Source organism: Meriones unguiculatus, chromosome 14, assembly GCF_030254825.1.
Source record: "Meriones unguiculatus strain TT.TT164.6M chromosome 14, Bangor_MerUng_6.1, whole genome shotgun sequence".
NCBI lineage: Eukaryota > Metazoa > Chordata > Mammalia > Rodentia > Muridae > Meriones > Meriones unguiculatus.
This window is the reverse complement of record NC_083361.1, coordinates 3,000,329-3,011,046: the sequence shown is the minus strand read 5'-3', so window position 1 is coordinate 3,011,046 and position 10,718 is coordinate 3,000,329. Positions and strand designations below refer to the sequence as shown.

The 10,718-nt window shown below is 54.4% G+C and overlaps 2 protein-coding genes across 2 annotated transcripts; one reads left to right on the top strand and one right to left on the bottom strand.

Annotated features, from left to right (window-relative positions):
• The first annotated feature begins 215 nt into the window (after positions 1–215).
• On the top strand, positions 216–8,839 carry LOC110556742 (basic salivary proline-rich protein 1-like). Its single transcript, XM_060366508.1, has 2 exons — positions 216–501; positions 6,092–8,839. Exon 2 carries the CDS (start codon positions 6,599–6,601, stop codon positions 7,784–7,786), a length of 1,188 nt encoding a protein of 395 aa, XP_060222491.1. The 5' UTR covers positions 216–501; positions 6,092–6,598; the 3' UTR covers positions 7,787–8,839.
• Sertad3 (SERTA domain containing 3) lies at positions 4,085–7,490 on the bottom strand. The gene is made up of 2 exons (XM_021650607.2): positions 7,365–7,490; positions 4,085–5,277 (listed from the first exon to the last, which is right to left on the bottom strand). The coding sequence occupies exon 2, from the start codon at positions 5,272–5,274 to the stop codon at positions 4,684–4,686; it is 591 nt and encodes a 196-aa protein (XP_021506282.1). The 5' UTR covers positions 5,275–5,277; positions 7,365–7,490; the 3' UTR covers positions 4,085–4,683.
• Positions 8,840–10,718: the final 1,879 nt, after the last annotated feature.

The window sequence follows — 10,718 nt, the reverse complement described above, 5'->3', positions numbered from 1 at the left end:
GCCTCGGCTGCTGCCTCCAGGTCTCCTGCCCGCCGGCCAGCACGTTCCGAGGGTGGGCACGAGGGCGGGACGCGGCCCGGCGCCACGCCCAGGGCCTCCGCGGCCCATCCCCCGCCGCAGGCCGGTTGGGGTGGGCGGGTTGGGGAAGGTGGACGGACTCTGGCCTCTGGGGTTGGCCCCTCTTCAGGGCCAGCCTTTCCTCTTCTGGGGCCAGTTGTTAATGAGGGGAGAAGCCGGCCGCTCCGAGCCTCCGTCTGTTCACCTGGAAATCGGGGGTGTTTCTTAGATTGGCCGGTTGCTGCTCTCAAGCTTCTGAACTATTACGCCTCCTCTTCATCCTGCTTTTCTCTCATTTTTTTTTTTTCTCTACACGTTTTCTACCAATAACCCAGACTTACTAGAACTGGCGATCCTCCTGCCCCTAACTCCCAAGTGACGAGGTTGGTGCCACCATGCCCAGCTCCTGTCACTTGCTTTAGGGAAGTAAAGACTTCCAAGAAGGTGAGTCAGATCTCATCGCCTCTGCCTAAAACCCTCCCTCTCTACTGGAAACAAAGCTGAAATCTTCCCAGCCCGCCAGCCACTCGTGCGGGCCCTCACCCCTTCAGCTCTGCTAGTGTCCCTGTGGCCACGCTGAGGGCCTCGAATGTCTCAGAGGAGCGCGTGCTCTGACTCGGGGCCTTCCGCACTGGTTGTCTGTCTGCTTGTTTGTTTGAGACAGGGTCTCTCTGTGTAGCCTTGGTTGTCCTGGACTGGACCAGGCTGGAGTTGCCTGCCTGAGTGCTGGGATTACAAGCCAGCTTGGAGTTCATTTTTATGTTAACAGTTTTTCTCTTTTGTGTGTATGTGGCTTTTTTGTTTTGTTTTTCGAGACAGGGTTTTACTGTGTAGCCTTGGCCACAGTAAAAGGCTACTCGCTTTATAGACTAGTCCTGCCTCGAACTCACAGCCATCTGCCTGCCTCTGGGATTCCAGGCGAGCGAAGCCCTGCCTGGCTGCATTTGTATTCTTAAATGGGGTGTATATCATGTGTGTCCACATGCGCCGGGAAGCCAGAGTCAGCACTGCGTGTCTTCCACTGTCACTCTCCGGGCCTTTCACCGACGGGGGCCCACTGACTCCGGCTAGGCTGGCGAGCTCTGAGCATCCCCCACCAGTCTCCTGAATGCTGGGATTTGAAGCCGCTGCCAGCTTTTACGTGGGTTCTGAGGGTCCAGGCTCAGGCCGTTTTGCTTGCATGACAAGTGTTTTATCTGCTGAGCCATTTTCCCCACCCAACCATCGTGAGCACCCACCAGTGTGAAGCCCTGGGGGTGGGGGAGCACAGCAGGGCAAAGTCCAGCGTGGTCCCTCCCCTGACAGCTTCTGGTCCAGCTGGAGACTAACCGGGAGCAGGTAATAAATAACCTACGCCTGCACGGGAGCTCTTAAAGTCAAACACCCGCCAGGTGTGTGGCACACGCCCTTAATCCCAGCCCTTGGGAGGCAGAGGCAGGTGGACTCTGTGAGTTCAAGGCCAGCCTGGTGGACATGGTAAATTCCAGGACAGCAAAGGCTGTATAGAGAGACTCCATCTGGGGGGGAGGGGTGGAGAAAGAAAGAAAGTCAAACTGGGGCCTGGAGCAACACTACACTAACATGGGGCTCGCAGTCTGTGACTCCAGGTCCGGAGACGCTGATGCCATCTTCCAGCCTCCTAGGGCACCTACCAGGGCACAGGGCACACGTGTGGCACCCTGACACGCATGCAGGGAACAAACGCATACACATTAAAAAAGTCAGACAGGGTTAGGGCGGTGCAGCTTGGTGGCGCAACACCTGCTGCATGCAAGACTCCGGGTTCCAGACTATCAGTGATAGCAAGGACAGCAGGAACCCAAAGAGGATGCAGCAGAACGGTGGTGATCATGCGGTAGTGAGGCAGCAACAGCGGGCGCTTGACTGGGGAAGCGATGGGAGAAGTATCCTCCGGAGGATGTCACAGCCAGACGAAGGTCCTGAGGTAGAAGTGAGCTTAAGGTGGGAGAGCATCATGGTTAGAGTGAGTGAAGGGAGAGTAGGGGGTGAAACTGAGGAAGTCTTTGCGAGGGACATTGACTCAGACCCTTGTTTTTATTCTGAGTGGGAGTGAGAGAAGTTTCGAGGAAGATGTGATTTACTTAGCATTCTTTTTTGTGTCTGAGGTGGTTCCCAACTTCTGCTTGGAGACAGTCTCTCTGCTGTCAGTGATAGCAGTGTGTACACAAGTGTGTAGCTGGGCCACAGGCCTGTGGGGATGGCCCTGAATCCCAGATTTGTGGAACTGCATACAGCCTTTATGTGGGTTCTGGGGCCCCAGCTTAGCTCTTCACTCCCACCCCCCAAGACAGGGCGTCTCTGTGTAGCCCTGGCTCTCCTGGACTCACTCTGTAGAGCACAGAGTGGTCTTGAACTCACAGAATATGCCTGCCTCTGTCTCCCAAGCGCTGGGATTACAGGCAAGCACCATCACGCCCAGCAGGTCCACACTGTCACTTGGCAAGCACTTTACCCACAAATCCCATTTCCCAGTGCCCTCCTTTTCTTTTCTTATTATTTTTGTTTCTGAGACAAGATCTGTGTAGCTCTAGCTATCTCAGAACTAGCTGGCTTTGAACTCAGAGACCCACCTGCTCTGCCTTCTAAGTGCCAGAGTTAAAGATGTAGCCGCCATGCCTGGCTGTTACTATTTTTAAAGACCAGGTTGAGTGTGGCTCAGGCTTTTGTTAAAAATTCCATACGTAGCTGCTCTTCTTGCCTGTGGCTCCCCTATGTTGGGATTAAAGGTGGGGCACCATCACACCTAGCATGGCAGCCATCTTGGGATACAGACTTTTTGAGACACCTCTCCAGTGTCCTCATCCCTCTTTGGATTGACCCTATTTTCAAGTAACCTGTGCACTTTCTTAGCGACAAGGCCCCGCCCCTACCTCACCCAAAAGAGGTGGGAAAGCCAAGAAACCGCAGACAAAAATCCCCATCTTTGCCTTGCAGTCCTTCCAGAAAAGTCCCTGGTGCAGGACAGTGATATATGACACCCTTCCTGGCCTCACTTTTCTTTATCCTCACACTCCACAAACTGGCTTTGCACCTCTCAAGCCAGATCTGAATTCCTGAACTCAAACTTGGTGTAGCTTCCAAGAACAGCATCTTCAGAGATTTGTGTTCAGTCCTGGAGGGTCTTTGGGCATTTTGTTTCCCTTTAGGGCCTCAGCAGCATATTCCACAGCAAAAGGTTGACATTTCAGTTCCTAAGAGCCACAGCCTGGGACACATGCTCCGTGTGCTCTCCCATAGGCCTATGACTGAGTTTCAATCCACTGGAAAGGATCATAAACACTGTGATAAACAGGGCTCTTACCCACGGCTCCCCACAGCAGCAGAGAACCTGTGTAGGCTCCACTAGAGCAGGTCTGGGACTATTCACCTTGAAGGTTATCTGCCTAGTGGGGTGTGGCTCAGCAGTGACGTGTTTAACATGCTTGTCCACCATGTTCTGGGCTGGCTCCCTGTCACACAGAAAATACAGCTGCCGAGGCCGGCAAGGTTTGAATCTTACTCTGTCCCTTTTCTCTCTCTCTGAACTCCAGGCTTCAAAATGCTATTTTTGCAGGGTGTTGATACACATTTTTAGGCTCAGCACTTGGGAGGCAGAGGCAGTTGCATCTCAGTGAGTTTAAGGACAGCCTAAACTACACAGTGAGACCATTTCAAAGAACACAATGGTATTTTTTTTTTTTTTTTTTTTGCAGATAGGGGTCAAGCCCAGGGCCTCACACATGCATATACTAAGCAAAAGTTCAATCTTTCATCAGCGATACTCCAAGCCCTCCAACTTGAGGGTTTTTCCTATGCAAATGTAAAATTTGACACAGTATCTGTTTCTAATCCTGAGGATTAAGGATTTAGTTTGCATAAAGTGGTTCTGACTGTATCCTTAAGCAAGCCAGTAACTTATTTTATACAATGTTACACTTGCTTTACCTTTGTTAGAGAAAAGATGAAAGTGTTCAGAAAATTTAGCAATCCCTGGATCATTCCAGAGACTTTTACAAAATTAAGACAATTCCAATCTTTCCAAAATGCTTTTATTAGAAAACAAAACAAAATAACGAAAACCAGGAACAACACAAAAACTCACTAAAAAAAAAAAAAAATTATAAAGCCACTACAAACCCTGCCTCCTCCTTTTTAAGTAGCTCGGAGCTGGTAGATTTCCACCCTATTGCACGTGGTCCGGCCTGGTTGTGGATCAGGAGGCTGCTGGGGCTGGGGTCCTGCCAAGCTCAGCCTGCCAGGAGGAGACCAGCCCCTCCCCCTCCCCGGAGAGGCAGCCCACCCGTCACCCTCTGACAGGTCCAGCTTTATCTTCCCTGAGGCCCTAGAGGTCATAAGGGCAGTGGAGACTGGAGGCAGAAGAAATGTGTGAGAAATCAGACTCCCCAAAACAGAGTCTCGTTAAGGCATTTGGAAGAGATAAATTAATTCAGGAAGACCTGCCTTCACGGAAGGCTGGGGTAACCAGACACGCACACATGCAGGACAGTTTGTGGAATCCTGACACAGGAGGAAAGGAGGCCACAGCCACTGCTTACAGCCTCCGCCAAACACACAAGACTCACACCCCAGGACCCAGCCGACCAAAGCTGCCGGATCCCATCAGTCTTAGGATCCCAGGATGATTTCCATGATGTGGTCCAGTTCATTCCACTCCCAGGATCCCGGGGCACAGAATAGGCTGTGAGGAGGCTCTGGGGGTGGAAGTGTAGAATCCTTCTCCACTGCAGATGTGTCAATGTCCATAAAGAAGTCATCCAGGCCAGAGTCCCCCAGGTACCGGGAGCTCAGAGCTTCCAAGAACACAGGATCAGCCTGGGGTGTCATTTCCTGCTGGGGACTTGAGGAAGCCCCTGGATTCTCAGGCGGTTCCGTCTCTTCCATGGAGGTATCCAGCTCCCTGAGGATGGAGCCGATGGTGGTAGAGAGGGAGAAGTCATCCTCACCTAGGAACAGAGGCTCGGGGGGCAGGGCTGGCGCTGGAGCTCGGCAGAGGGCAGCCTGGAGCTGCTGGAGAGTGTTGTGGATTAGGACATGCCTGCGCAGGCTGGGTGCTCTGGGGCCCAGGCTGCGCTGGACTTTGTCTAGGGAGATCCGGAGCAGGGCTTGCTGGTAGCTCCGAAGGGCTGCTGGGCTCCAGTCCCACTGCTCATCTTCCTCCTCTTCCAAATCAGAATGTTTCCTCTTTAAGCCTCCCATGGCCTGTGGAGAAAAAGAGTCAAGTCAGACACCTCTGGATCCCACTTTTCCCAGCAAGCCTGTGCGGTCATGAGAGGTTTCTCATCTTCCTCAGAACATCCACTTAAAATGCACACAGCCAGACTCCTACAAGGCTAAGAATGGGTGAATGAATGTGACTGAGAGAACAATACAGGTGTGTGAGAGAGACAGACACACGGGGCTGGAGGGGGTGGGGGATACCTGTAACTGTAACCTCAGTATTTAGGAGGCAGAGGCAGAAAGTTCAGAAGTTCAAGGTCATCTCAGCTAGGTGGTGTCTCAAAGATCGAGGAATCTGGGGAGAACACTGGCTGCTCTTCCAGGGGCCTGAGTGTGATTCCCAGCACCCACATGAATGGCTCACAACTGCCTACAACTCTGCTTTTGGCGGATCCATGGCCTCTTCTGGCTTCCTCGGGCACTAGGCGCACAGTGGTGCCCAGACACGCACGCAACAGAAGAAAGTTTGGGAATGGTGCTCTACGCCATTAATCTCAGCACCCAGGAGGCAGAGGCAGGTGGATTTTTGTAAGTTCAAGACCACATAGCCAATTTCTGGGCAGGCATAGCCACATGGTCGGACAACCCCGTTCCCCGTCTCAGAAAAACAAAAAGCCTCAAAGTAAATCATAAAAACACCCGTGCCTGGCTCGACTGTCACTCGCCTGTGGTAGGCACAGTGTTGAATTTACACACTAGGACAGTCAGCTTCAACATCTATAAAGCGATCTTGACTCTCGTCTCAATGGATACTTTTCATTATCATCCTCCTCCTCATTATTATTTTCCTAACAAGGCACAAGACAGACAGGTGTGGAGTACAGCGCAAGGGACCAAGAACGAGTCTGAACTCTGACTGGCATACTGTGATCTTCACAAGAAATGATGCCGCCTCTCTGGACCTCAGCTTTTGTTTTTTCTCTGCGAAGTTCTGGAAGGTGGCCGAACTCATAGTGCTGGGATTAAAGAAGGACGACACCACGCCCAGCTGAAATTTGTGTGTGGGGGGAGGGTTGGGTTTTTTTTTTTTTTAAACCGGCTTCCTACAACCAAGCCCAGAAGCGCTCACTTCCCGAACTCCAAGCAACTCAACCAACACCGAGACGCGCCCTCTAGCGACTCGTCCAGCCAGGCCGTCGCTTCCCACAGGCACCGCCCTTCCCTGGGTCTCTAGACCAGATCGAGGAACGCCCCAATATACATCCTCAGGGCGTTCTGGGAACTGTGGACCCAGAGCGGCAGGCAGGCTGGTGCCACGCTCCGGGGAACTACAATCCCCAGAAGGCCCTGCGCACCCGAGGGCATGGACACGCCCGCTCTCCCCGAGAGCATGCGTACTGAGGCCCCGGATGGTGGGGGAAGGGAACCGGGACAGGCAGCAGCCCAGCGCCCGGCAAGCCCCGCCCTTGGCTGCCTTCGGGGCGGTGAATCTGAGCTCCACGCCCCGAGCGCCCCTCCCCCACCCGACTTCAGCCCGAAACCGGCTTTCTCCGGGTCCCAATCACCCCAGGAAGTTCTGGATCCCTCCCTGCACTGTCCTCGGGGTGCCGAGACGCACATCCCACCCCGTCGCCCAAAGCCGACAAGTAACTCTGGCTACACAGTCCCGCTGGGGAGGCCGGGTATCTCGGTTCTGAGCCCCGTCCCCACTCTCCCCCAGTCGGCTCGACGTTCCAGCGACTCTCGCTTTCCTTTCCAAACTCCCAGCCGGCGCCGAGACTCGACTCTCCCCGGCGCCCCCTCCTCACCACGGCGCACCCCAGACTCGGCGCCTCTGGGACCCGGGTCCCTCCGACGCCGCGGGACCCCGAACGCCGCCCGCCCACTCGGGGAGACCCGAGCTGTCCCACCCTCCAGGTCCGCGCCCCAGGAGCTCTCCCTCGGTCCCCTGCGCCCCTCCGAACCCCCGGCTCCTCCTCGACAGTCCCGCTCCCCGCCGATGCTGGAGGCCAGTCCGCAGCCCCCGGCGCCCACCGGTCGCGCCGAGCTGCGCCCTCCACTCGGGCGCGTCCCCGCTTCCGCCCCCCGCGGGGCGCGCCCCCTCCGCCTCAGGGACGGCCGCCGCTCACCTCGGCCGCCACGGCCAGCCCGCAGCGGAGCGTCTCGGCCGCGCGGGCAGGAGTCCGGCTCACTTTCCCCGGCGCTCGGGGTCCGGCCGGGGCCGCCGCGCTCCGCCCCGGAGGCCAGCCGCGAGCCACGATTGGTCGGAACCCCGGCCGCCGCGGGGCGCCCCGGGCGAGGCGGAGCTACGGACGCCAGGCCCCGTCCACCGCCGGGGCGAGGCGGGGGGCGGCGCTGCCTTGGACTCCGCCGTGTCCTCCGTCTCTCTGCCGTCCCCTCACTCCAGGCCCGGACCCCACCGCGGAGCGACGCCGGGCGACACCGTCCTCCCCTGCCCGGCGGTTTCGCAGTCCGGCAGCGGTGGAGGCCACGCCCCCCCGGAGTTCCGAAAGCTCGGGCTAGGCGGAGGGGGGGAGGGGTGACGCACTAAACCACCGGCCAATAGTCTGCCGCGGCTTGCGTTGCCTGCGCGACCGCAGCCCCGCCCCTCGGCTGGAGGGCGGCCTCCCCACCCCCAGCCCGATGGGTGGGCGGGGGAGCCGGTGCTTGATCTTGGGGGTCCCAGGAACTCTGTCCCTTCTCAGATTTGGCTGCCTGTTGCCGCTCGCTTTTAGCTCCTCGAAGCTCTGGGGACAAACTCAAACATTTCTTTGGTTTTGGGGATGAACATCCGAGCTTTCTGGGCAAGCACCGCAGGACTGAGCTATACACCCCAAGGTTTTTAAATTTGCACTTATTTATTTTGCGACACGGTCTCCTAGTGAAGGGTTGGCTTGCTCTCCACTGTCTGGGCTCCGGCACCCTCCTTCCTGTTCTCTAGAGTTCACTTTCGGGTTTCGTTTTGTTGGGCCGTTTTCAGACCCTCTCTTTCCGAAGCCAGGCCGGACTCCCGTGTAGAGGATGCCTGCCTTGAAATTCTAATCCTCCCGCTTCATCCCCTCAATCCTGGAATTGCAGGTGTGTCCCTCTGAGCCCAGAACATTCCCCTCTGCTTTGTTTTTGTGGGTGAGCACGGGCCTAGCTGGTGCTAGCCGAAGTTTCACTGAGTTACACCCGCAGCTGTTTTTTTGTTGGTTTTCTGAAAGAGGTTTAAGCTGTCCCGGAATTCTGTCTCCTTCTGCTTCAGTCTCCTCGTGCTAGGATTTAGGCACCACCTTGTTTAGCTTGCTTTCAGTTTTTCTAAAATGGCTCCAATACCTTCTAAGAAGTAAACACGGGACTTGTTTTTCCTTACCTTATCTCAAGGGTCCAAAACTAGGCAAGTCCACAGTAAACGCTCAGCAGTGAGACAGCCAGACTTGGACTCTGCTGGATTTTGGTTGTTGTTGCTCCCCTCTTTTCTCCCCCCCCTCCCCCGCAGGGTTTCTCTGTGTAGCCCTGGCTGTCCTGGAACTCCCTCTGTAGACCAGGCTGGCTTCAAAGTCATAGAGATCCACCTGCCTCTGCCCCTAAGTGCTGGGATTAAAGGCATAAGTCGCCACTACTTGGTCGGCTTTGCTCTTCTTTCTTTTTGATGTTTGTTGTATGTGTGTGAGTGTTTTGCCTGTGTGTATGTGTATGTACCAAGTACATGCTTGGTGCCTGCAGAAGTCAGTAGGCATCAGATCCCCTGGGATTAGAGTTACTGAAAGGTGTGAGCCACCATGTAGGTCCTGAGAACCAAACCTGGGGCCTCTGCCAGGGCCACAGTGCTCTTAAACACAGAACCATCTCTCCAGCCCTTTGTTTTTGCTTTTGAGTCAAAGGCCTCATGTGGATCAGGTTGGCCAGAAACTTCCTATTTATTTGAAAAACACCACTTAATTTCTTTTGGGTTCATATGTACCCAAAACATGGATGCATGTTGAGGTAAGATGACATCTTGAGGGGAGCAAGGGATCCGACTCAGGTTGTCAGGCTTTGGTGGGCAGTGGGATCTCCATGCTCACGCAGACCATCGTGAACTCCCGACCCTCCCGTGTCCATCTCTCAAGCGCTAGGATGACAGCTGTGGGATGCCGTACCTGGCCGGGATCTTTTCTGTTGCTATCGTTATTTCATTTTGTGTCTGAGTGTTTGGCTTGTCTGAACCGCACGCATGCAGCGCCCACAGGGGCCAGGGTTAGGTGCCCTTCTCATCTACACTTAGTTGCCTCTTACCTCCCTACTCAAACCCTCCTCCTTGCTGCCACCTGGACTGGCATCCCTGAGGACAAGTTCCAAGGTTCTCTCTGCTTGGTCTGTAGAATCCTTTGAGTGCTGAATGCCGAGCAGGTTCCCGGTGAAAATCTGTTAAACACTCAGGCAGTGTCGAGAAAGAGAAATTGAGATAGCAGAAACAAAGAACCACAGGTGTGGGCCGGCGAGATGGCTCAGTGGGGAAAGTTCCCAACAGCCCCTGGAAGTCCCTGGCACCCACACACTGAAAGTGGAGAAGTGACAGGCTCTGCCTGGTACATGCATATATGCACCAGAGTGTCGGCACACACAACAGATATAAATACTGTTTAAAACAAATAGAAAAGAAAACTGAAGTCCCACCTACCCTGGGTGTGGCAGTGCACGCCTTTAATCTGCACTTGTGAAGCAGAGGCAGGTGGATCTGGGTGAGTTCAAGGCCAGCCTGGTCTACAGAGTGAGTTCCAGGACAGCCAAGGGCTGCACAGAGAGACCCTGTTTCCAAAACAAAACAAAACTATCCTCCCCTCCCCCAAACAACAACAACAACAACAACAAAAGCCCTGCAGCTGTTTTCTGAAAGCAAGAAGAGAAAAAAACTCAGCTCAGTAGGCCAAGTTTTCACTGAGGATTGAGAAGTAGCTTTGTCAAGTCTGTGGGGTTTGTGGCAGTTCAGACCAAGCCTCCTGGGTTGGATCCCGTCTGCTGTCTTCCTGGCCTTCACTGTGTGCAAAGAGGATTCCCCTCTGGGTGCAGAGAGGGGGGATAGGTGGGCAGATGGGAGGAGAAGGGAGATGGAAGTGGCTCTCTCAGGCATGAGAAAAGTATGCAGGGGAACCAAAGAAGAAGGCATTAATTCCCAAAGAGAGACACCATTAGCCATTAAGACAGGGCAAATATATATTTCCCCTAGTACCAGGGATTGAATCCTTGAATCCAGGGTTTTGGATGTGATAGGCAAGCACTCTACCACAGAGCTATATTCCCTTCTCTTCTTCTGTTTTTTATTTTTTATTATTGCAGGATCTTGCTTTGTAGCCTGGCTGTCCTGGAACTCACTATGTAGATCAGGCTGGCCTTGAACGCACAGAGGTGTGGCCACTTCTGCCTCCTAAGTGCTGGGATTAAAGGCGTGTGCCACAACACCCAGCTTCTCTTTTCTTTCAGTACATTTTATTTACCTTTATTTTATTTTGCGTGCATGT

Coding starts and splice junctions, on each gene's coding strand:
- Sertad3 (XM_021650607.2), bottom strand. CDS start 5,274: ATGGGAGGCTTAAAGAGGAAACATTCTGATTTGGAAGAGGAGGAAGAT.
- LOC110556742 (XM_060366508.1), top strand. CDS start 6,599: ATGGACACGCCCGCTCTCCCCGAGAGCATGCGTACTGAGGCCCCGGAT.